The sequence below is a fragment of the Barbus barbus genome, assembly GCF_936440315.1.
Source record: "Barbus barbus genome assembly, chromosome: 38".
Classification (NCBI taxonomy): Eukaryota; Metazoa; Chordata; class Actinopteri; order Cypriniformes; family Cyprinidae; genus Barbus; species Barbus barbus.
In genome coordinates this window covers 10,519,141-10,544,197 of record NC_136716.1, presented here as the reverse complement: position 1 = coordinate 10,544,197, position 25,057 = coordinate 10,519,141, and the positions used below count along the sequence as shown (strand labels likewise).

General features: G+C 37.1%; 1 protein-coding gene across 1 annotated transcript; it reads left to right on the top strand.

Moving 5' to 3' along the window:
* The first annotated feature begins 1,850 nt into the window (after nt 1-1,850).
* On the top strand, nt 1,851-23,952 carry LOC306857417 (putative E3 ubiquitin-protein ligase HECTD2). Its single transcript, XM_079397351.1, has 21 exons — nt 1,851-2,297; nt 3,012-3,138; nt 3,959-4,097; nt 4,183-4,285; nt 4,879-4,968; nt 5,097-5,161; nt 5,273-5,318; nt 6,854-6,963; nt 7,177-7,325; nt 7,432-7,555; nt 8,637-8,733; nt 9,099-9,206; nt 9,492-9,624; nt 11,185-11,273; nt 13,500-13,658; nt 16,792-16,866; nt 17,022-17,109; nt 17,226-17,332; nt 21,253-21,368; nt 21,457-21,600; nt 21,689-23,952. The coding sequence occupies exons 1-21, from the start codon at nt 2,220-2,222 to the stop codon at nt 21,807-21,809; spliced, it is 2,268 nt and encodes a 755-aa protein (XP_079253477.1). The 5' UTR covers nt 1,851-2,219; the 3' UTR covers nt 21,810-23,952.
* Nucleotides 23,953-25,057: the final 1,105 nt, after the last annotated feature.

Here is a 25,057-nt window from a genome sequence, read left to right as displayed (position 1 = left end):
AGAAGGCCGCAAAATATTGGTGGCAGGCCAAAAAGATATGGCCAATAAAAAATAAAAAAAGCCAACCTTGAGACATTGATAATTAGAGGGTATACAATGAGGCATCTGAACAAACAAAGACTCAGAGAGACGGTGAATGTGGCGGCTACTCTCTCGACTTTGTTGCTTTGTAATAAAGTCTTCCTTTAACACCTGAAACTCTGCTGTTTTGAGCCTTTCTGACTGCACTGATTGAGATCCAGACGAAGAACAACCCCAGTGGGCCACAACAAATGTTTGTAACTATGCGAATGCATTGCATAAGGTATAAGAGAAAAGCTGAGATTCTAACATAGCACAGTGACAAGTCAATATTATTTGTATAGCGCTTTTAACAATGCAAATTGTGTCAAAGCAGCTTTACATTGGCTTGATATAAAGCTGGGTGGCTTTATACCAGCTTTACAGTATTTAGACGGGGAAATTGTTTGTCGAAATAGTGTCATTCTCCTCTGGCCAGACAAAATCAGCAGTTTAAATCTAGGCTAAAGCAGAATCAGATTGTGCAGAGGACTCATCTGGTTCGTGTGGTCTTGTCCCGATGGCCGTCTTGGAGACAGGGTCTTCACTGGGGATCAGTCTCTGCGGCTCATCTAGGTGTCCTGGCTGTAAAGGTCATCTCTAGGTGCTGATCCACCATCTGATTTGGATACGGACTGGATCCGGGTGGCTACGGTGACCTTGGAATAAGAAAGAAACAGACTAATATTAGCGTAGACATCGGGTGTTTTGGGAAGTGTTCCCGGTTCTGGTTGACCTAATTAATGCAGCCTAACAATCCTTTAACAGATTTGAATGATAGAAATGCGATGGTGTATTATGTGTAGGCCTACGCCAGGTTAAAGAGATGGGTCTTTAATCTAGATTTAAACTGACAGAGTGTGTCTGCTTCCCGAACAGTGATAGGTAGATTGTTCCAGAGTTTGGGCACTAAATAGGAAAACGATCTCCCGCCCGCAGTTGATTTTGATATTCTAGGTATTATCAAATGGCCAGAGTTTTGAGATCGCAGCGGACATGAAGGACATGTGATAAGAGCTCACTCAAATACTGAGGTGCCAAACCATTCAGGGTCTTGTAGGTAATTAGCAAGATCTTAAAATGTATACAATGTTTAATAGGAGCCAGTGCAGTGTTGACAGAACCGGGCTAATGTGGTCATACTTCCTGGTTCTAGTAAGAACTCTAGCTGTTGCATTTTGAATTTGAACCAGCTGGAGTTTGTTTATTAAACGCGCAGAGCAACCACCCAATAAAGCATTACAATAATCTAGCCTCGACGTCATGAATGCATGAATGAATATTTCTGCATTTGACATTGAGAGCATGTATGGTCTTACAGATATTAAAACAACCATAAATAAACAAATAATGTCTAAGAGACTGATTCATCCGCTCCTGGAGCACACGCAGATGGGTCAGCACCTGAGATCAGAGGTCACAGGTCATCTGCTTCAGTCCCAAAGATTGCTCATCTTCACGGGCTTCATATAAAACCTGGTGAACTAGCTTGTTGTCTATGTCCTACAAAGGGAGCTGCCAACTAATGCAACACCATCATGAAATGGAACATGTGACTGATTTAAATTCAAAGTGGACTTTCTTTATATTTCTGTCAACTTTCACGTTTTTTTTTTTTTTTTCTTTCAAACTAGAAATGTGATTTTGATGTGACATACAAATAGAGTTTAGCTGGGTGTATTTTAAGTTCTAGGAAAGATCTTAATTAGAGGTGTGCAATAAATCTGACTCAGCTCAGCACGGCCGTATCCAAGTCCGTAACTACAAACCTCCTCCTCCTCCTCCTCATCATCCTCATCCTCAACAACATGGCGCCAGCGTACAGCTGGACCGCACATAGACGCCACGGCATTTCTTCAAGTTACTTTACTCACTAAACGCAGCGTCGCGAAGATTTTTGTATCTTTTCTTTTTACTTTTCTTCTTGCCCACTTCGTTTGTTCTCTTTGACAAGCAAAGATCAGCCTTTTTTGGTCATCTTAGTCTCAAAAACTCACCTGCTTTAGCAAAAAGAACAGACCGTACTGGACTCACTCACTGTTACTGTATTTCTCAAAGTAAAAGGAAAGTGAGCACTGAGATTACGCAGACGGGAAAAGTACTTTTTTCCAGAAAAATAAGCCATGTAACTGCGCTCGAAAGGCTTTTCTTCAGAGGACATGCATCTAAACATGAGCGAAAATAACTGTCCATTTGAAGAAAGGCACAGAGACAGACTTCCTCCTATACTAAATCATGTAAGTATTTTTCAAATATTGCTGACTATGGTTAATATAACTTTTGAATATTCAAATATTATATATTAATATATCACGTGAATGCATATTTTTTTGCACTTTTATGCACTTGCATTTGCCTTTGAATTGGCGTGGTTGTCCTAATGGAAATTATACTGTATTCTTTACGAAATTAGCCTACTGCTGAGACAACGACGTAGTGTTAAATAACTCAAGTCTCTGTAAAATCGGCATATGTGATTCATGGAATATTTAGCTCAACCTACTGCACTCACAGCGCATTTTCTTTTAGTGATTTTGTATTTTCCTGGTGTTGAAAGCACACATAATACATCAGGCATAATGTTTCGTTTCCGCAAAACAACACTGATGCTGCTGCTGGTTACGCAATGAGAGACACAATCTCAATTAACAAGGTTTCCACTATTGCTTAAATGTGCTTTAATATGTAGGCTATTGTATTCTTTACTGATACTTATTTTTATTCAGCTATTTGAATAAGGGGACATATATTATTTAGCAGGCTATTTATTTTTCAGATTTTTGCTTAATTAGATGTTAATCTGTCAGTCTAGTGTAGTATAGTAGGCTAAATATAGTTTATTGTGGTATCTGTTCTCTATTGCCATTTGTTTTATCAGCAGAGTACAGGTGTGCCACAGCACAATATTTTTTATAAATATTGGAATATAACGAGGATAATTTCATCGCCAGAGCTTGGATCGTGGACCGAAGCTCCCTTTCCCCTCTTATGGAAGCTTCATCTCCACCCTGAATCACAAAAGAGAGTCAGGCAGCCACAGTCTCTCTTCTCCGCTCCTGCTACCTGCAGTCAAACAAGGTCAGACTGCTTCCAGCGCTGCCAGTTTTAGCTGTTTCTTGTTGCATAACTTGATTTTTTTAAATATTATTAAACAAATTTTATCCGTCCATAGTCAGTGCTTTAGATCTACAAGCAGGTAACTCAAGCAAGGGTTACTATGGTTTTAAAATGATATGCATGAGCGATTTAAAGGTAATTCCCTTTTGCAACGACAACAAAAAAACTAATTGCATTTCAAAGCAGTCCATTTTGGCTGCTTTGAATTGATAACCACTTCACTGTTTCAAGCAGCTGTTTCCCTTTCTTTGTCTGGGAGATCAAAGATGTAGTCTATGAGATGCATTCAGCTTCAAGTCTGTGACAAGGCACAAGTGTGTTCACGTCTGTCTGTAGCACAGATGAGCTGGGGACTTGTTAGGAAGACTCTACATGGACTGAGGCCTGACGCAGTGCTAAAGCTTGTTAAATGTTCTCACTTTACCTTATAAATTCACTGGGCGAACCTTGAAAATGTCGGTTGTTCCTGTAGTCCACAAGTACAAATCTTTTTGTGAATCTTAACGCATCAGCTTTAATCAGTGCATTTGTTGAGAATTAAAGGACTAGAGTGCCTTTATTAAATATAACAACACACTGCGCTGATGGTGATTGTATGTTACCAGGTGGTTGTTGGGATGCTGAGAGTCATTGTTCAGATAGTTGTTTCTGATTAGATAATGACAAATAATTGTTAGCTGTAGAGTGATTGCAAAAATCCCCCTGGAGAGCAAGATGAACGACCCACCTTGCTCATATTGTGAGCTGCTGTCTAATTAATTCTGTGTGCGTTTGTTTTCAGTGAGAGAGCTTCCTCCAATATGTCCAGATGTGAGACAGAAGCATCGTATCTCTATTGATGTTCTCCCTCCAGAAGTGAAGGCTCGTTTTGTCTCAGAACCCATTATTCCCATTCGGACCAAAACCGCCAAAGAGTTTCAGTACGTGCTTCTTCCTTTAGTCAACCTGCAGAATTCCCAAGGTCAATTACAGTGTTTTTTTAATTGTGTCTTTGTCCGGCTGTAGGGATGATGTTGAAAGGGCAACTATCTCAGGGGATTGGAAGCAAGTCCATGATTTCTACTTGACCACATTTGATTCCTTTTTGGAACTCAATGGTGCATTTAAGGTGTGTTGAAGCTCTCAATACAGTGTCTTGTTCATGTTTTAAAAGTTTTTACTAGATTGCTGTTGATTGTTTTCATATTGCTTGAAATCCCTTTTGAGCATAAGCTTACTTTGCCAAAAAGGCCCAAATGAACCACAGCTTTTACTGTGAATTATCAGTTAATTTACTGTGTGTAAAATATAACAACAGTCCTTTAAAATATAATTATTTAAAAAATATATATTTTACTAGTTACTCAATTATTAATAGCATATAATTGACTTGTCTAAGTGTGTTTTTATTTAGGCTTTTGAATAATGGTCAATTTTATGAATGAAACATCCTTTTAAGTTTAGCCAAAGTTTTTAATGAGAACTCTTGGAAGTCGGTGGAAAAAGTAACCGTGAAAGTCAGGGAAAACTGAACATTTTGGTCTCTAAATGAATCAATGAGCTCATTCAGGGAGTAAAAAACAACATCTGCATATGGTTTCATCAGAAAATGTTATTCTTATATGAGGTGAATGGGTTACCATCCATTTAAAATGTGAAGTATATATAAAGCGCACCATGTAAGTGGATGGTAGAAAGTATGAATAATGTTTTTATTTTCAGAAAGAAGCAAATGCTCCCTTTAACACTATTGAAGACTCAGGAATAAACATCAAATTTGTCAATATTGTTTATGATGCCTTACTCCACACGGTAAGAAAGAAACTTTCCATTGTAAGAACTGACTGAAGTTCTCTTGTAATTGAATTACACAGTAAGCCATTGTGCTCTGTCTGTTGTTTTGGCTTTAACAAAACTGGTTTAATCTGACTAATTTGCAGCCTGCGGACACACAGAAATCAGTCCTGAAGGGAATTATTAATAGCTTATTAAGAGAATGGAAAGGGTGAGTAGTGCATTGTGTTCTCTCATTGAAGCGCTAAAAGAGGACATGAAGTCTTTGCAGAAAATAGTGATTAAAAAAGAATCACTGTCAGTTTTGTTTTTGTATTTTTAGGCCTCGCACAAAGGATGATCTTAGAGCGTATTTTGTTCTTGTGCAGGTAATGGCATTGTTTTTGCACACTTGTGTGTTTTCTTTTTGTTTGTAAAGAAATGTTTAGTTCTGTTTATCTCTTAAGATAGTTATGTTCTCTTTCACTATTACATCCTGGCTTAATGGGCTGATCTGCAGTAGGTTATCAAAAAGTAGCTAACTATATTGAACCACATTGTTTATTGCTATAACCAGAGCTGTATTTATTTGTCAGAAATACTGGCTCTAAAATTTGATCTCAATTAGGGTGTTAGAATTAACATAAGATGCATAATAATTGATATATTAAAAATCAAAAACTTTATGAACCAGAATTGCTATCAGTTTGAAAACATTGTGACATCAGCATGTAACTAAATAATGTGCAACAACAGGGGCTGCACTAATCAGTGATTATTTAATCTGTCAATTGTATCCAATCTATGAATCGGTTAATGACTTGAAATGTATGAACAAATTGATTCACAAAAAGAACCATTACAGTGCACAGTACGAAAGTGAGAGAAGACAGTTTAGGAGAGCGTGTTTTATCTCAGTTTGCTCACCTGTAAAGCTTTTTGCACAATAAAATGTGATTAACAAATACAGTGGTGTAAAGTTTTGGTGCTCATTGGAAACATTTGTTGTGAGAACAGTTACTATCACACTATTAAAAAATCTAGCATCTTTCAGTTTGTTACCCCAACACATGCCATTAACACAAAATTGCCTTCATTACACACAGAACCCAAAGACATGTGATACTTTTCTGCATTACCTGTAAATTCCCTTTGCAAACCAAAGCAGTTATCTGCGTGCAATCCTATAGATGTGCACTTACACAGCAAAATTGCTCTAATCTGTCTTTGATTTGCCCTTTGTGTTGGCAGCCACACTAAACACCCCAGGCTAAGTAAGAGGCGAATTGGAGTTTCAGGAAACTCTTGATCTCCTCTCTCACCACATGGCCCATTGACTCCAGCAATAGCTCTGCTCTGGTGCAGACAGATCGTGAGCTAAGTGTTTACTTCACACATGACCAGCGCAGGCTGGCCTGGGACTGTCCAAATAAGGGCACAGCCACTGGATTTAAGCCTGGGAAGCCGTAGGCAGAGAGTTAGGTGATGGCTTGGTTAGCTTGGATTTGATTTGGGTTTTCAGCTTTATGAAACGTTTTTTCTCTCCATTTGATGGGGATCAGTGGTGGTGAGAGTTAGACTGTTTCATAAACAGAAGCATGAACAGATGTCGGTCTTCTCCAGAGTTCGCATATAGCGGTATTCATCTCCAGACTGTTGATGGGCTCTCTGACCTACATTTCTCTGGAGGACATGATGAAATTGAAAAGCAGAGGCAATTATTGGGCTGATCTGTCTGCCACTAATGTCAGGCAGACTCTGTATTATTTGCGTTTGCCGTGCCTAAGGAAGGGATGAGGTCATACTGGAGAGGAAAAGAGCTGCAGTGCCACTTCTTATTAAAAGCCAGACTTCTTTCTCTGCTCCTAAATGAAAAGTTATATTTCCTTTTTGAAGTTTGCTGAAATGCCTCTCTGTGTTGCAGAACCCTCAGTACACCAGCCCAGCCACATATGTCATCTATGCACACTTACTGAGGCAAATAGCAGCCCTGGCTGAAGCGGACCACCATTTCCTGATGCACTGGTTTAAAAAGTGAGTCTGTACAAGAGAGCAATTCACAATGGAAAAGTATTTTAAATAAATTAGCTTTTTGGCTTTTTTGCATTCTAAGTAATTGTGGTTTTAATTGTGTAAATCCAACAAATAGCAGAGCTAGCCAGTGTCAAGGCATTACACAAATTGTCAGTAAAGAAAGAAGTGTGTATGGATTATATCTTCCTGTTTACGATATATTTCATCTTTCAGGCTGCCTCAGAAGCGTTTCAAACAGCTGGTGGAGCGTTTGCAGCTCTTCATCACTACCCGCCTATTTCCTGCCAAGCCAGAAGAGTTGCCGCCCATGGCCAAATGCTCCTGGTGGATTCCCTCAGCCACTAAAGTCCTTTCCCTGCTTAGTGAGTACTACTGTGCTGGCAACTATAGAGGGCCTGGAGACAATCGAGATGCTTTCTCGTAGTACTTTGAACCAAAAGAATCCTAACATTGGTCTTGTTTTAACAGATGCTGCAAATAGCATTTCCTCTCCCCCTATCATCCCTTTCACTGATTTCTACAACCTAACATTGGACCACATAGACTTTATGGAGGATTACCACACGTGGCAGGCTCACGGAAATTCAAACAGGTGTGAATATAAAAATATAATTTCACATAACACTTCAAAATTTGAGTTTTGTCTTGTTTTTGTCCTTAAAACAAGAAAATATTGTATTTTCATTTTTACAATATATTTTTTTTCTTATTTTAATTAGCACAATGGCATGTTTTAAGCATAAATAATTTCCATCTTAAAAATGACTAAATTGTAAGATTTATGCGTGATACTTGTCATTAAAATGTACTGCATTTAAAAGATTGGGGTCAGTAAGATTTTTTTATTAGTTTCTTGTATTTATTTTTTTATTTTATTAGTGTGAATGCATTAAATTGGTCAATAGTGGCAGTAAAGGCATTTGTAATGTTACAAAAGATTTAAAATAAATGCTTTTGATTCTTTTGAACTTTCTAGTCATAAATCCTGAATCCTGATAAAAAGTGCATCACAGTTTCCACAAAAATATTAAGTAGCGCAACTTTTTCAGCATTGATAATGATAATAAGAGGTCATGTTTCTTGAGTACCACATCAGCATGTTAAAATGATGTGAAGGATGCTGTGACACTAAAAACTGAAATAATGGCTCCTGAAAATTTTGCTTTGCCAACACAAATATAAATATAATAATAAAATGTAATAAAAGAAGAAAGAGTTGTTTTAAACTGTAATAGTATTTCTGTAATAATAATAATAATATTTATATTTATAGTATATATATACTGTATCTCACAGAAGTGAGTACACCCCTCACATTTTTGTAAATATTTTATTATATCTTTTCATGTGACAACACTGAAGAAATGACACTTTGCTACAATGTAAAGTAGTGAGTGTACAGCTTGTATAACAGTGTAAATTTGCTGTCCCCTCAAAATAACTGAACACACAGCCATTAATGTCTAAACTGCTGGCCACAAAAGTGAGTACACCCCTAAGTGAAAATGTCCAAATTGGGCCCAGTTAGCCATTTTCTCTCCCCGGTGTCATGTGACTCGTTAGACTACTAGGGTTAGAATAATAAACTGAATTTAAGCTATATTGGTCTGTCACCAGTGAACACTTTAAACTTGTACCTAAGACCAAGTAATTTCTGATCTATATTTTCTCAGGTTCACCTTCTGTCAGTTCCCCTTCATCCTGTCCACAGTAGTGAAGAAGGCCATCATCCAGAGAGACTCTGAGCAGCAGATGATCAGCATGGCCAGGGTGAGAGTTCAATTGCACAATGAGCTCTCACTATAGCTAAAACTGTCTTAAGATGAAAAAGCTAGTCTCTGTTTGGGAAAATATGTGTTCTAGTCAGAGAGTATTTTCTGATAACAATCCTAGCTTGGGTGGGGCGGCCATTCCTATGGCTCCCTCCCAAACATATGTGTCCAGACTGTAGGATAAACAGACACGTGGCTGGAGAATAATATGATCATACACCGCAAGTAGACAGACATCATCTGTTTAAGAAGTGTTACTCAGAAACAAGAAACATACAGACACTGAATAAAACCTAGATGTGGCCATGTTCTACAAACCTGTTTGTTGACTGACAAATGCATTCCTTTATATGTCCAATGCAGCAAACCCTGGTGGACAAGGTTTCTCGCAGGCAGAGGGTGGATATGAGTCTGCTGTTTCTCAACATTAAAGTTAGGCGTCTGCAGCTGGTCAGTGACTCACTGGATGAGGTAATACTGCTTGGTCCAAATCTAAACGTAGAATTGCATCTGTTCCTGTAGATGTTACCAGGAGCTCCCTTGAACCATTGAAAACTATTTAGCTCTAATGGAGGACATACTAATGTTTGGGATGCATTGCTCTGTGTAAAGTAGCAGAAATCTACGTTTTGTTTTCTTAGGCTGAGAGGACTTTCAGCCAACAGCATGTACATTATGTTCTGGAAAGTTCTAAGTCTGGCTAAGACTTAATTTGGAAAAATGGCCCCTCCATAAATGTGTTCCTTTTTTTAATAGCTTTCGAGAAAGCGAGCAGACCTGAAGAAAAAACTGAAAGTGACGTTTGTTGGGGAAGCGGGGCTGGACATGGGTGGACTCACAAAAGAGTGGTTTCTTCTCCTGATTCGACAGATTTTTCACACAGACTATGGTAAGACAATCAGGACAAACTGTGCCAGTCTTTGACAATACAGGTGGTAAAAAGAATCGGAATAAATCTGTAATCTCATTAAAAATGTCTAAGCATATTTTTCTTGAGAGGCAAAATACCAAAATATGTTAGACTATTTAAATGTTTACTCTCAATGTCTTGAACAAAGATGTCTCCTCGGTAACAAAATTTAATGAGGTTTATTATAAGAAATAATTTTAAAAAGGTAGTTGAACATTAATATTCAAAACCATGATCAGCAATGCAGGTATTGTGTGTGTGAATTGTGGGGACTTTCCATAGACTTCTATTGTTTTTAAACTGACCAAGCAATATTTTCTATCCCCTAACCCAGGGTTCGTGAGGGAATTGCAGGGGGTTCGTGAGTAGGTACAGGGTGTGCCTACGAGTGTATACTATTAGCGAATTAATAATAAAATAAATAAAATAAAAAGTTTTTGCAAACAAATGTTACAGGTTTATACCATTTTCATGTAAATGTAAAATCTTAAAGGTATAAAAATAATTATATTTTTGGGAAACCCTGTATTTAAACAATTATTGTGGAAAAAATAAGTGTAAAAATAACAACAGCTATATAAATATTGCTGAAATTTAAAACTGATAAAAATAAATGTTTTTAAAATTCAACATATAAATGTGCCATTAAATTATAGAAATATTTACTTAAAATATCAGGGGGTACTTTAAGTAAATAATTTGTCAAAGGGGTTCGGCTGACAAAAAAGTTTGAGAACCCCTGCCCTAACCCACCCTTACAGAAAACCTGTTTGTATTGTTACATTTTCAGATAAACATAATTTACTGTTTTTAATCATTTTTATTATTAAATAAAATAATATTTTATTTGAAATACAAATTTAAATGTTTTATAAAATTGTGTTATTTTTATTATTAATAATTTATTATATAATAATAAATAAAATAATAATAAATCCGCAGGCTGGTCCCCACAATGTAGCATAAACAAGTAAACACACACACACACACACACACACACACACTGTATATATATGAGTTTGTGTGTTTTTGTATTTGTAGTAGTAAATTATTTATTAATGTAAATTTTCTTACTCAGATCCCTTGATATTTAATGAGAGCAATCAAAACAATGAGCATAATTCGTTAAACTGTCTGACAAAAAACAAAGTAATGTAAAAATTGTGGACCTTAGGAGAGTAAAGAAAAGTGATCTAGTTAGATGAACGTATAGTACTATACCTGCAAAGCAATTATGCAGTTTCATAAACTAAAGCTCTCTGTAGTAGCCTCTATTCTTATGTGGCTCAGAAACAGTATAGTCAGGTAATAACACTGCTATGATAAGGGAAAATAAAAGATAACATTAAAATATTAAAGTGTCTGGTTCAACAGTGTAGGAAAGTATCTTCAAGACTTCAAGTGTCAGACTTGAGTCGTCAGTCCTCATTTGGATAATTTATTTCGACAGTGGTGTAAATACATAACACAATCAGTGGTTGCTGCTTTTTCTTAGTGAATAGTAATTGTTCTTTTCTGCATCTGTGTGTCATGTTGCAGGTATGTTCACGTATGTGAAGGAGTCCCAATGTCATTGGTTCAGCAGCTGGAAATGTGACAACTACTCTGAGTTCCGATTGGTTGGAGCCGTATCCTTTCATTTCCCTGCAGTTTATACAGTATAGGTGGTCACATGTGGGTGTGACAAACTTAAAATAGCACATAAATACAGAGTCAGCTCCCATTTGGCACATACATCTGACGTTCATTCTCGTCCTTCTGTTTTCTGGTGGGAAGTGTATTTTCTGCCACCAATCTGTGCTGTGGTGATGTGAAAATGGAGCATATGCTATTTTTATGCCATGTGATTTGTAAATGTCAAGAACACAAGGTTATAATGCAATATGAAGCTAAAGACAGATGCACATATATAGTTATGGTTATGAAATGGCTTTGTAAGTGATGTGGTGTGTGAGCGAGCCTTGTCAGAGTCGAGAACTGCTCCATACGGTGCTCTCGGGAACGTGTGGGGAGAGACACGGTGGCAGCGAAAGCCTACCATGTCCAGCTGTTAACCCTCTAATTGTCCCCTCTGGCTTAGGCTTGTCAATGCATGTGGCTGCAAGTCCAAAGCTCGGCCTCAGAGCTCCCTCTCCTTTAGCACAGAATTGCTGTGTCACATCAGTGAAAAATTATGAAATAAAGATTCTTTTGTTTTGTCTCGTTAGGAACAGCCAGGGCTCGGTTTGTGTTGTCTCATCGTTGCAGTCCTCATGGAAACTGTCCCGCCTGTCTGCTCTCTCTCCTGAGCGGAGGACTTTTTTTCCATCGCCCTAGCTACACATATGGAGAGCACATGGGGCTGAGTTGTCAGCTACAGCTGAAAGTACTTACGTGCAGGGCTCTTCACATTTTCCTTTAAATATATTGTACACCTGTTGGGTGTTCTTCCATGCATCTTACTGTGCTGCTATACTGTAGGTGATGTTGCAATATTAGCAAATCTTAAATAACTTCTGTAAGTTGTGCAACACTAAAGTGTTTCAACCACTCCCTTCATCTTCAGTTGGTATTAAATTTGGCTGCTCAAGCAGATTACAATTCCATTTGATGCCACCAGTTGCACAGAAAATTTAGACTTTAAGACTTTAAAGTTGAGATTAAAAAGAAGTAGTGGCAGATCTTTTCTTCAGAATTATGACATACTTTTGAGTGAAAAAGAAAAAAAAAGGTAGGGTGGGGGCTTGTTTCTATTCATCGGTTGTTGATTGAATGAAGGCAGATTTGAATGTGAGCTTGCAGTCAATTGTAAGAATGGGGCAGGGTTTAAGCAGGCAAAAAGATTGGAGAAGTTCGCCAAACATCATCAGAGGCATACAAGCCAGAAGACTTTAGTTTATATTTCAGCCATGAATCATTATTTGTAGTCAAAAGTTGGTGGTTTTAGTGGATGGGCATTCTTGTTCAAGAGAACACTAGTGCATTAGCATATAGAGTCGTAAAACTAACATACATGCACTAAAAAGAACAAAATTTCAGATTTTATTTTAACCAGTTTGTAATGATTGAAATGTTCTACCTTGAAGGCACAGCATAAGAACACAGGAGAAGATGTGCATAAGGATTTTGTGTTTTCACATTGGTTGTGTCTGAAACCCCAAAAAATGCTTATATGTGTCCTTTACTGCCTTTGATATTGCACACTCCTGCCTATACACTTTTGTTTGGGGTTGATCAGATTCTTACCAAGACAGTATTTATTTGATCAAAATATAGTAAAATAGTAATATTGTGAAATATCATTACATTTTAAAATGACAGTTTTCTGTTAAATAATATTTTAAAATGTAATTTACACCTGTGATGCCAAAGCGGAATTTTCAAAGCTGAAAAATTTCTTAATATCATCAATGCTGTAAACTGTTATGCTGCTTAATATTTTTGAGGACTTTGTTGAATAGAAGTTTCAAAAGAAGAGCATTTATTTGAAATAGAAATCTTTTGTAATATTATAAATGTCACTTAAAAAAAATCATTCATACTGAGTAAAACTAAAAGTTCTTTAAAAAAAAAAAAAAATAATTCTTACCCCAAACTTTTGAATGGCAGTGTAGTTTGGTAGTTAAAATAAGTAAACTAATTTGTAGCTATGACTAAAAATCATCCACCTTACATGGTGATCATTAGATGTGACATTTGGAAAGCAGAGTGTTAAAGGTGCCTTCATATAAACCGCTGCCTGTTAGATCATTGGCCATCAAGCAGTGAAGAAGCTGCCTTCGGTTTCTGACGCAGCCATTGTGTAACATAAGGCTGGAGGTGTGTGTCAGGTCTGTGAATCCTTCCAGTTGTGCAAACTTAACCCCATCTGTCAGCTCATGGGCTTGGCTGTGTACAACAGCATCACACTGGACATCCGCTTCCCCCCTTGCGTCTACAAGAAGCTGCTGACCCCGCCCATTGTGCCATGTGACCTCGACACCCCTGTCGGCATGGCGACCCTCACCCTGGACGACCTCCAGCAGATTATGCCTGTATGTACACAAGCTGTGACACACCACATGGTATCATATTCAATCCTGCCAAATCTTGACAAACACATTTATCAATCACTGATGGGTGAACCTCCTGCCCTCACTGTGTAGTGTGGTGTTATTATTCCAATATTAAGTAATCCAGCCCCTGTATAGCATATATGTACTATTTAGGATGTGATGCTCATTATATGGTGACATTGAGCTCACTAAGCCATATATAAACAGTGTAGATGGCTGACAGAATAGCACTGAGTCAGAAATAGCTCTTGTATTATCTTTTGCACTTCCAGGGTGTCACCCAGCCTTCACAGACTCACACACTCCTGTTGTCTAGTCGCCTGGATGCGATTAATAAGTCTCAGATGGTGCATTGTTCTGAGGACTGCAGTAATAGCGCTCTGTTGGCTTTCAGCTCTGCTGATAAAGTCATGCCTGTCTTGTGAATCCCACAGCGGCCTTTGAAGTATCATGATTTTCTGTCTTTTGATCTCCTTAACCCTTCAAATGCTAGTTTCTTGTGTTCTGTTTCAAATACAGCTAAATATCATGTAAGAGTATCCCATTACTGTTACTTATTGCTGTTTATGAGAAATTATTATGAGAAAAAAAAGAAAAAAAATCAAATGATTGTCTGAATGTATACAACTCTGATTTTACCATTTAAAAGTTTATGGTCAGTACAGTGTTTTCAGCAAGGGTAATTTAATATGATTACATTTAATAGAAAAGACATCTATAATGTTACAAAATTCAAATAAATGGTGTTCTTTTGATCTCTCTGTTAATCAGTGGATAAAAAGGTATCATAGTTTCTTGAAAAATATTAAGCATCACAAATGTTTTCAACATTGATAATAATAAGAAATGTTTCTTGATCAGCCAATCAGCATGTTGGAATGCATTAACTACATTTTTAAATATATCAAAACAGAAAATGTTTATTTAAATTTTTTTATAATATTTTACAATGCTAATTTTGATTAAATAATGCATCCTTGGTGAGAATAAGACATTTCAAAAAGCTTACCTAAAAAAATATACTCTAAACTTTTGAATGATAGTGTACAGGAGTTTACTTGTTTTGCTTACGTTAAACTAGGAGAAAACAACAATGTAAGTAATTGGTCATTTTTTTGCTCAAAACCTAGTTACTGAGATACAGTTCTTGTTTCAACTATTTTGTGTGAGAACTAGTCCTGGTCTCCCCAATATCATGTGAGTTGCTTTTTGAAAAGGGTATATTATTATACCATTTTGGGGAAGACCTGGCCTAATGGTTAGAGAGTCGGACTCATAATCCAAAGGTTGCGAGTTTGAGTCTCAGGCCGGCAGGGATTGTAGGTGGGGGGAGTGAATGTACAGCGCTCTCTCCACCCTCAATACCACGACTGAGGTGCCCCTGAGCAAGGCACCGAACCCCCAACTGCTCCCCGGGGCGCAGCAGCATAAATGGCTGCCCACTGCTCCGGGTGTTTGTGTGTTCACTGCTGTGTGTGTGCACTTAGGATGGGTTAAATGCAGAGCACAAATTACGAGTATGGGTCACCATACTTGGCCACGCATCACGTCAATTTCACTTTCATTAAACTTGGCAAGATCACAGGCAAAATTTTAAATACATTTAATTTCAAACACATGCGATAATAATGGCTGAATTGTTCCAGTGTACTTCAGCGTACAGGGTACTGTTTTCTTTTGGTGACAATATGTGACCCTGGACCAAAAAAAACAGTCTTAAGTCCCTGATGCATATTTGTAGCAATAGCCAAAAATACATTGTATGGGTCAAAATTATCCATTTTTCTTTTATGCCAAAAATCATGGATATCTTGTAAATTTCTTACCGTAAATATATCAAAACTTAATTTTTGATTAGTAATATGCATTGCTAAGAACTTCATTTGGACAATTTTAAAGGTGATTTTCTCAATATTTAGATTTTCTGCACCCTCAGATTCCAGATTTTCAAATAGTTGTATCTCGGCCAAATATTGTCCTATCCTTACAAACCAAACACCAAAAAGATTATTTATTCAGTTTTCAGATGATGCATAAATCTCAATTTCGAAAAATTCACATTTGCCTGTTAAAATTCAGCCAGTGCCTCTCTTCATGTGTCCAGCAGAGGGCGCCCGATATTAGCTATTTCTTCTGTTGTAAAGCTCTTTGTCATAGTACAGACTATTATGTATGCTGAAATTTAACGTACCAGAGTTTGATTGTATTTTGACATATTGATTCCCCTTCACTCTGGTGTTACTGCAGAGCCAGATGTTCTGTTTTAACAGTCTCAGGCTTCCTCCAAACTTACATAACTGCCTGCGGGCATTGTTTGCTTCCTTGTTTCAAACTTTTTTCCAAAGGTAATGTGGATGTGGAATCTCTAAAGCTACTTTCTTAAAATGAAAAACTAGATTTCCGGAATTTTCATCAAACAGCACAGACATCTCATTTGCTACCATTTTATTAGCTGCAAAAAATTGTAATGCTACGTCTGAACTGATTGCACTATTTTATGTATAATAAAAACTTGCTTTAAAGACATTTCAAGTCCATTTTTATATCATTTTAAACGTTTAAACAGAAGGCTAAACTACTGTGATGGTAAAGAGAATGTGGGCAAAGAAAGACAAGTGTGTTGGTTAATCAGTTGACTTCTATTTGTTTGGTTTATGATGGTCAAAGTAAGTAAGGGGTAAAGTAGGGGAATAGTTAGGTGTTTTGGAAGGTTTTTTTCACTTAGTGCAGAAGAGTTTGAACAAAGCTTGAGAGTGTTAGTTTTTAAATTCCTTGTTATATTGTTGTTATTATTATTTTTTAATGACTATTTTACTTGCTTTTATGTAAAGCACTTTGAATTACCACTGTGTATGAAATGTGCTAATTAAATAAACTTGCCTTGCCTTGCCTTGCCACAGTCACAGAAACCTCACATAATGCCACATACATGATAAAATCTTTATATTTTTTTTTATAGTCAGTGCATTTTAATTTTATTATGATTTGTGTAGATAGTGCCCTTTATACTGCATTGTTTGCGAAAGTAGAAATGCACAGTATGGAGCATATAAAAAGCTAGGAATTCAGAAAATCACACACTTGTCAAATATGAGTTCTTCTGTGTGCATAGGATCTTGCTCATGGACTTGGGGAACTTCTCAGCTATGAAGGAAACGTTGAAGAGGACTTCTATACCACGTTTCAGGCGAGTCCCCTCTAAACTCAACCTGCATCAGGATGTTTGCTCTCAGACTTGTTTCCCCTTCCATTGTATCTAATAGATAAGTGTGTTTGCCTGATTGAACCAGGTGATAACATCTGCAGATAAACAAAGCGGAGGTCATTTTTGTACTTTTTTAGGTTTTTCAAGAAGAACTTGGAGTGGTCAAGTCATATAATCTGAAACCAGGAGGGGACAAGATCCCTGTAACCAACCTAAACAGAAAAGGTGAGAGAGTCTTCACTCTCTAGTTATCTGCATGACTGGATTTTCCCTTTTCAACATGAATTATCTCATTGTGTTATTCCTGCTACTGAAGGATTGATCTGTTTGCCCCTGCACAGAATACGTCCAGCTCTACATTGATTTCCTGCTGAATAAATCCATCTACAGGCAGTTTGCTGCTTTCTATCATGGGTTTCATAGTGTTTGTGCCTCAAATGCCCTGATGGTGAGTTTGTATGGTTTTTGCCAAAATACTTACTTGGTAATTAAAAGGAATTCTCATGGGAATACTCTGGAAGCAAGCAAGTAAGCAGAAGCTAAGAAACAGCTTGACATTTAACTGCAGCTAGTAATTTTTAACAGCTACTGCTGTTGTGAGGCACTGCAAGCCCTGGAATAGTCATTCTACAAGTGGCTCTCAGACAGAGAGAGTTTCAGGGGCAGGAGAGAGGGCAGGGTCTGTGGGCCGTTGTGTGTGTGTGTGTGTGTGTGTGTGTGTGTAAAGGCTACATCTGTGCATGGGCTGTCCCTTCCCCCTCTGTTGGAAGGGTGCCCTGTAACTGGGCCTGCTTTGTTTGTTCAATCTCCATACCATATCCAGGCTCTTCAGCTACTGGCTGGGAGAGACCTCAGACTCAAGGTCGTATAGAATGAATACATAGTCTCTTACCCTGCTTAGCATGTCAATTGAAATCTGACTTTGTACAGCTCTTGAGTATGTCACTTAACATGGTCTCCTCCATGTTTAAACACAGCCAATGCTAACTTAATGAACTAACTAGTTTTAACTAAATGTTTTTTATGTTTTCTTTTCTTTTAAATATTGTACACAGGTTTTTCCATTAGTCATATTGGTCTCACTATGGAAAAGTATGTTGTTAATAATAATGTTTATTATTACTAAGTAATTACTCTCTCAGCTCTCTGACCCTCCATAGACAGCAATGCAACTGCAATGTTCCCAGGTCCAGAAACATAGCTAGGACATCAGTAAAATAGTCCATGTGACATCAGGGTTTCAACTGTAATTGTATGAAGAAATGAGAATACTTTTTGTATGCAAAGAAAACAAAAATGACTTTATTCAACAATTCTTCTCCTCCTCATCCCGTCTGCAGTGGTGCGCCACCATTGTGGAAAGAGTATCACGACGCATGTGTAATAATAATACAATAGAATATAATAGAACTGTATAATAAACTCTAAGAGAATAATTATCATTAATTATAATGACAACAACAATGTGATATTAGTTTTGGTTTAAATTATTCTTGATTATTTTTCTTTCAGACAATATGTAAATTTATTTTCATTACTGAATATCTGTTACAGTTTACAATATTGTCTGAAATACCTAGAATAATTTATAGAGACCAAAACTGTCATTACATACAGTGGCATGCGAAAGTTTGGGAACCCCTTGCAGAATCTGCAAGGGGTTCCCAAACTTTCGATCCCCATTGTAATTGAGTTCCTTCATGAACTCTTTTGACACTTTCCTTTTTTAGTTTACTAATTAACGCACTCTGGTATTACTATTATGGTGAGAAAAAAAATTATTGTGATTATTATTATTTTATTTTTTTTCTATCTGCAGAACTTGAAGTTGTGTTTTTGTTGTTGCTTGTTATGCATTAATGCAGTTTGCCAGTTAATAGTTATTAATTAAAATTCTTGTGTCTCAACACATGTTGAGGGAGTGTTTTAAACTGTGTGCTGGAATAGTCTGTGTAGAAACCACATTTACCAATACACATGTTCTTTCTTGCTGCAAAATGTTCTTTTGTAAGAACAACAGTGACTTGTAGTGAGCCTAAAATACGCAGGAGAGAGTGTTCAGGATGATGTTTTGTTATTGTTGGATATTTTTCTCTATGCACCAGGGAAAATCATAAATTACACGTTTGTTTATCTTAGCGATGATTCAGCCTCGATTTAGACTTCCCAATATGGTGCTACTTCAGACTGCTCTCTTAATCAAGAGATGCACACGGAAAAAAGAAAAGCAGAGGGAGAGTTATTTCATCTGACCATTTTAAGGAATGTTCAGCCTGTAAGTCATTGGTTTCTCTCTGGGTTCACTGAACTGCACAATCACCAGTTGCTCTGCTCAGTTTTTTTTATTTGTTTTCTCTCTTGCATGCTGTAGGATCAGCTATACATGTGTCTGGTTGATTATTTAAGTAGTGTCACAATGAGAATAGATAAACATGATTTCAGTTCCTCCTCTGGCCTGATTCCACTGACCATGATCAACTTTAGACCCTCCCCGTCTTTAGCGATTATGCAACAGTTGACTATGTCCCTGGCAGCTTATGTAAGAGGCTTTGTAATGGTAATATCTGACTCGTTGGGCTTGGGGTGAGGTGGAGGGTTAGGGGAGGGGAAGGACGTGACAGATTGGTTTGGACCATTGCTACCTACAGTATTCTGTGGTTTAAAGACCTGTCTTTATCTTTCAGTCTTTCACACTGTCTGACTGTTTCTCAACACACTGCACAACACCATCTGTGTACGTGCAGGGTGGGGCGACAGTTGTATTTTGATAAGATAGATATTTTACAAGGTTTCACACCAACATAGAGTAATGTTAGTTTTTTACTTTTAGCTTACTTTATCCTTGTCATCTTTATTTTTTGGCAGGGGGTGGAGGGGTTGGGGATGTGAAATATGTGATAAGCACAAATGCAAAACATTGTTTAATATGCTGCTCTGACTCTGTCTTCTAAATAAAATGTAAAAAAAAAAAATTCAAGCTATTTTACCAGGAATCTTCTGCTTTCATTTTTTCTTTAAATTGTTGTTCGAATAACATACGAATCAGATAAAAATGTTGTTATTTTGTTTTTATTTATAATTTTTTTTGCTATTTGCCAGTATTAGTTAATACATTAAGTATCATAAACTATCAATGAACAATAATTTTTAAAGTATTTATTAACCAAGGTTAACTATAAGATACTATTCACTATAATTCAGGCTTAAATAATATTACTACACTACTGTTTAAACTTATTTTAGAGATTAATACTTTAATTTGGCAAAAACATTAAAGGGATACCCCACCCCAAAATGCTAATTTTGTCATTAATCACTCGTTAATCAGTTAATCAATTAATCAGTCGTTCCAAACCCGTAAAAGCTTCGTTCGTCCTCGGAACACAATTTAAGATATTTTGGATGAAAACCAGGAGGCTTGTGACTGTCCCATTGACTGCCAAGTAAATTGCAATGTCAAGGCACAGAAAAGTATAAAAAACATCGTCAAAATAGTCTATCTGCCATCAGTGGTTCAATCTGAATTTTATAAAGCGACGAGAATACTTTTTGTAGTCAAAGAAAAAAAAACAACGACATTTATTCAACAATTTGTCTCCTCTCTGTCTCTCTGTGTCAGTGTAGCGCCAATTTGGGCATCCGATGGACGCAAAGTGCGTATGCTACTCTCTGTCATCAGTAACACATGGATACGCTGTTTCCGTTCAAATCAAAGTGGGAATCGAACCCATGACCTTGGCGTTGCTAGCGCCATGCTCTACTATTTGAGCTACAGGAAAGCCAAACGTACAATACGTATCCATGCGTTTCTGATGACAGGGAGTGCAATTTACTTGGCAGTCAATGGGACAGTCACAAGCCTCTCGGTTTTCATCCAAAATATCTTAAATTGTGTTCCGAGGACGAACAAAGCTTTTATGGGTTTAGAATGACATGGGGGTAAGTGATTAATGACAAAATTTGCATTTTGGGGTGGAGTATCCCTTTAAATTGTGACAGTGAAGACATTTGTAATGTTACAAAATATTTATATTTTAATTAAATGCTGTTGAAATTTCTATTCATCAAATAATCCTAAAAACACAGATTTTTGAACAATAGTGATTCATAATGACTGTTTAAAATGTATTAGCATATGTAGAAACTGACATTAACCAAGACTAATAAATGCTGTAAAATTAATATTCATTATTAGCTCATGTTAGCTATTGCCAATGTTAAACAATGTCCTTGTATTGAACTTGTATATAAAGTGTTACCCAAACATTTTTTGTTGCAAAGAACACATGCAAGTGGGGCGCATATGCATCGACATAATCACAACAATTGTAGTATTTTAAGGACTCATTAAATCTGTCATTTATGTAGCTTCTAAGGCCAGAGGAGGTTGAGATCCTGGTTTGTGGAAGTCCTAATCTGGACATGGGCTCTCTGCAGCGAGTGGTGCAGTATGAGGGCTACAGCAAGACTGACCCCACCATCCGGTACATGTCCTGTTTACAATTTTTCATAATCATGCTCTTATATGCATATCTATCGGTTGAAATGTTACTGTTCACTCTGGTGTTGCAGAGCCTTTTGGGACGTGGTGCTGGCTTTTCCTTTGGAGCTGCAGAAGAAACTTCTTCACTTTACCACAGGAAGTGACCGCGTTCCTGTGGGTGGAATGGCCGACCTCAACTTCAAGATCTCCAAGATTGATGTCTCCACTGACTGGTAATCATCACATTGGCAGATTGCAGTGTAATGACTGCATGCAAGTTCATTCTCTACAGTTTATTTTATCTATTCATTTTCTTTGCAGGCTCCCAGTGTCGCATACATGTTTCAACCAGATCTGTCTACCTCCATACAAGAGCAAGAAAGAACTGCGGCAAAAGTTAACTATTGCCATTTCAAATGCAGAGGGCTTCGGATTGGAGTAAATTACAGTTGTAGATAATTTCATCTGCATTCACTGAAAGAATACGGGATGTGATAGTTTTTTTTTTAACAACCATCAGGGTTGTGCATCAGAATTGAATTGAGAATGCCTTTTAAATTCTAGTGCAATTATTTAATTTGAATTGTGGTAACAAACAAGATGCAGAATTGCTATTCGAAATTGAATGCAAGGAAGTGGAATTAAATATTCAACAAAATTATATACACTACTGTTCAAATGTTTAGGAACAAAATTCTAACTTTTATTTGGCAAAGGATGTGTTAAATTGATCAAAAGTTATATTAAATACTTTAATAGTAATACAGTAAAAAAACAAATGCTTAACTTTCAGTTCATTAAAGAATCCTGAAAGAAATTTATCATGGTTTCTACATAAATATTAAGCAGCACATCTGTTTTTAACATTGATAACAATAATTGAGCACTTGGATAATGTGGTGCTGAAGACTGGAGTAATGAATGCTTCGCCATCACAGGGATAAATAACATAGAAAACATAGAAAAATAGTAAACAGTTATTTTTATATTGTAATAATATTTCACAATATTGATGTTTTTTTTTTATTTGTTTTTTTTATATCAAATAAATGCAGCCTCGGTGAGCAGAAGAGATGTCTTTCAAAAACATTTTAAAAATCGTAGATAGATGTTATATAGCCATACAATTTTAGTTAACTTGTTGACAAGGGTGAAAGAGCACTTTATTTCCCAGAATGCATTGCCTGTCTTAAATTTCTGCAGCAAATTCCACTTCTTGTCATGCCAATTCAAGTTCCAATTCAGCTTCCTGTGAGTACGCTCAATTCAATTCACACTCACACTCATGAAGGAATTAGTAGACAATTCTACAATTCTGAGTTTTGCGCAATCCTGACAGCCACATCAGGTAAGCAGGAGGATAACGCACAGCAGTGATAATGTAAGATCTAGATATAAAGTTAAAGCAGCATGATGCATTGTGGATTGTGTGTAGAGTAGTATTAATTGTTGTGAACCAGGGTTTTATGAAGAACTCAGTTAAACTATTCGTCTTTAGCAATTGTGTGATTTGCACACATCATTGCTGACTCTTTGAGTGAAGGACCAAACATTTTGTGTGGTATTAGAATATGTGGATTAATGGAAAATATAGTGTAAATCTGCTCTATTTTACTGCAATGTGAAATTACAATTAAAATGTTAAGGATTTTTTTTTTTCAACATGGGCCTGGGTAATGCCCATGCTCCTGTTAAAAGTAGGTCAATAAGGGGCTTGGTCTCAGCTAAAATAGCCTGGCAAACAGTCTGCCCAGCATTCTTAAAGAGACAGCGCTCTTTCTCCAGGGTTACAGGGGCCCACAGTTAATAAAAGCTCCTGTGTGAAGCATTCCTTAACTCAAGCATTCCCTCTGCTTCTGATTAGCTTTTAAAATGTAGCTGTTAATAAACTAATGAACTTTTAAAATTATAGGTCTGAGCTCAAACGTCAGTTGAGTGTAGTTTAGTAATTGTTGACAACCCTTTCTCAACCGCTCTCGGGCATGAAAGGAATATTGGTAATGTGATTAGATTTTTTTGTGTGTGTCTTTGTCAGCGATTGTTTCATGTTTGGAAGAACTGTTTGTGCTTATTCAATTTTTTTTTTTTTTTTTGGATGGTGATTCCAATTATTCTTCAAATAGAATGGTTAACAGCAGTATTGGTCACAAAAAAAAACATAATTTATTTCTATGACTAATGCTCTGCTTTGTGCCATCAGTTTCACAATTCATTTAGGACTCAAGGTCTAGTGATACTGCAGTATGATAGTATGCTAGTGGATGACCTTTATTCTAGTGGGTTGTACATCAGTCATCCTATTTATCCTGGCTTGGCTTGTGTGATTGGATACTTGTAGGTGGTGTATTTTTGCATATTTTAAGCTCATGATGTCATGTGATTTTCATTGGGCTCATTCTTTATTTGTATTTATGTCATCTGTCAGTCTGAATCACTAGTGTTCATGCTAGCAGTGTTCATCACCAGTGTTCATGCTATGGTTTTATGTTCTCCAATGACCGGATACAAATGTATTTACAATGTATTTATTTAAACTTTGCTCATTTATTTTTAATGAATAAAGTTATACAGCAATGTTTTCATTTTTATACAACAGAGCATTTTTTTATGTAATGAGAAAAGGTTCCCTTGTAATTTTGGGGTTATTGCTAACTCCTGACTAGAATGTGAGCATGAAGCATTGTTTAAAGGGGCCATATGATGCCATTTCAAGTGTTCCTTTCTCTTTGGAGTGTTACAAGCTGTTTGTGCATAGATAAGATCCTTGAAGTTGCAAAGACTAAAGTCTCAAAACCAAAAAGATATTCTTTATAAAAGTTAAGACTTGACCACGCCCCCCTAAAACGGCTCATTTAAACACCCCCACATGTCTACGTCACGGTGTGGGGATATTTGCAAAACGCTGCCCAAATGTATATGTAATGAAAGAAGAACTATTATTCTTGCTGTAGTATATTATTCTAGCCTCCGGCGCCATGTCCTGGAGACTCTGTGTTCCATTGTGAAAGTGAAAGTACTTTGTTCAGGCTTCCAAAAGAGGACACAACTAGAAATCAATGGTTAAGTTGTATTTACAACACTGTTCCAGAACAGTTCAATCCAAAGTTTGAGTGTGTGCACTGTGGAGCGCATTTTACCTAGGACTATTTCCTGAAGCTGGAAAAGTAGCCTACAATGCTGGCTTGCACAAAGGCTTTTTCTATAAAGTGGGGCAATTCCAACTTTGCAAGGACAGTCGGACACTTCTGACTCACAGCCTGTAAGTACGTTTCTGCTACTGACTATTCAAATGCGAGTTTTGAGCTGTGTGGAGTGCTTGTTGTTTGTCGTTTCTCCGATCACAAATGCAGACATGGCAATGTTTAAAAAGAGAGTACAAGTCATTATAATCAGTAATTATGTCCCCAGTGGATACAACAAATGCCTCGTTTATAATGGGTTTTATTGTTTTTGTGTCGTCGCGCTGGGACACGGCATCACAATACGGTGAGGGGCGTAACATTTCCGTCTCACACTTGAGGTATTCGGCCAACTACAACATACTGGATAGCTGGCCAATCAGAGCATGCCTCGCTTCTCAGAACGATGAGCTTTGTAAAAATCGATGCAGCGGAAGACGCGAGCCAGGCCCCGGGCAATGACCTCTCCGCCACCTCCACTTCGCTCCCCTCCGTGAGACGGAACACAATG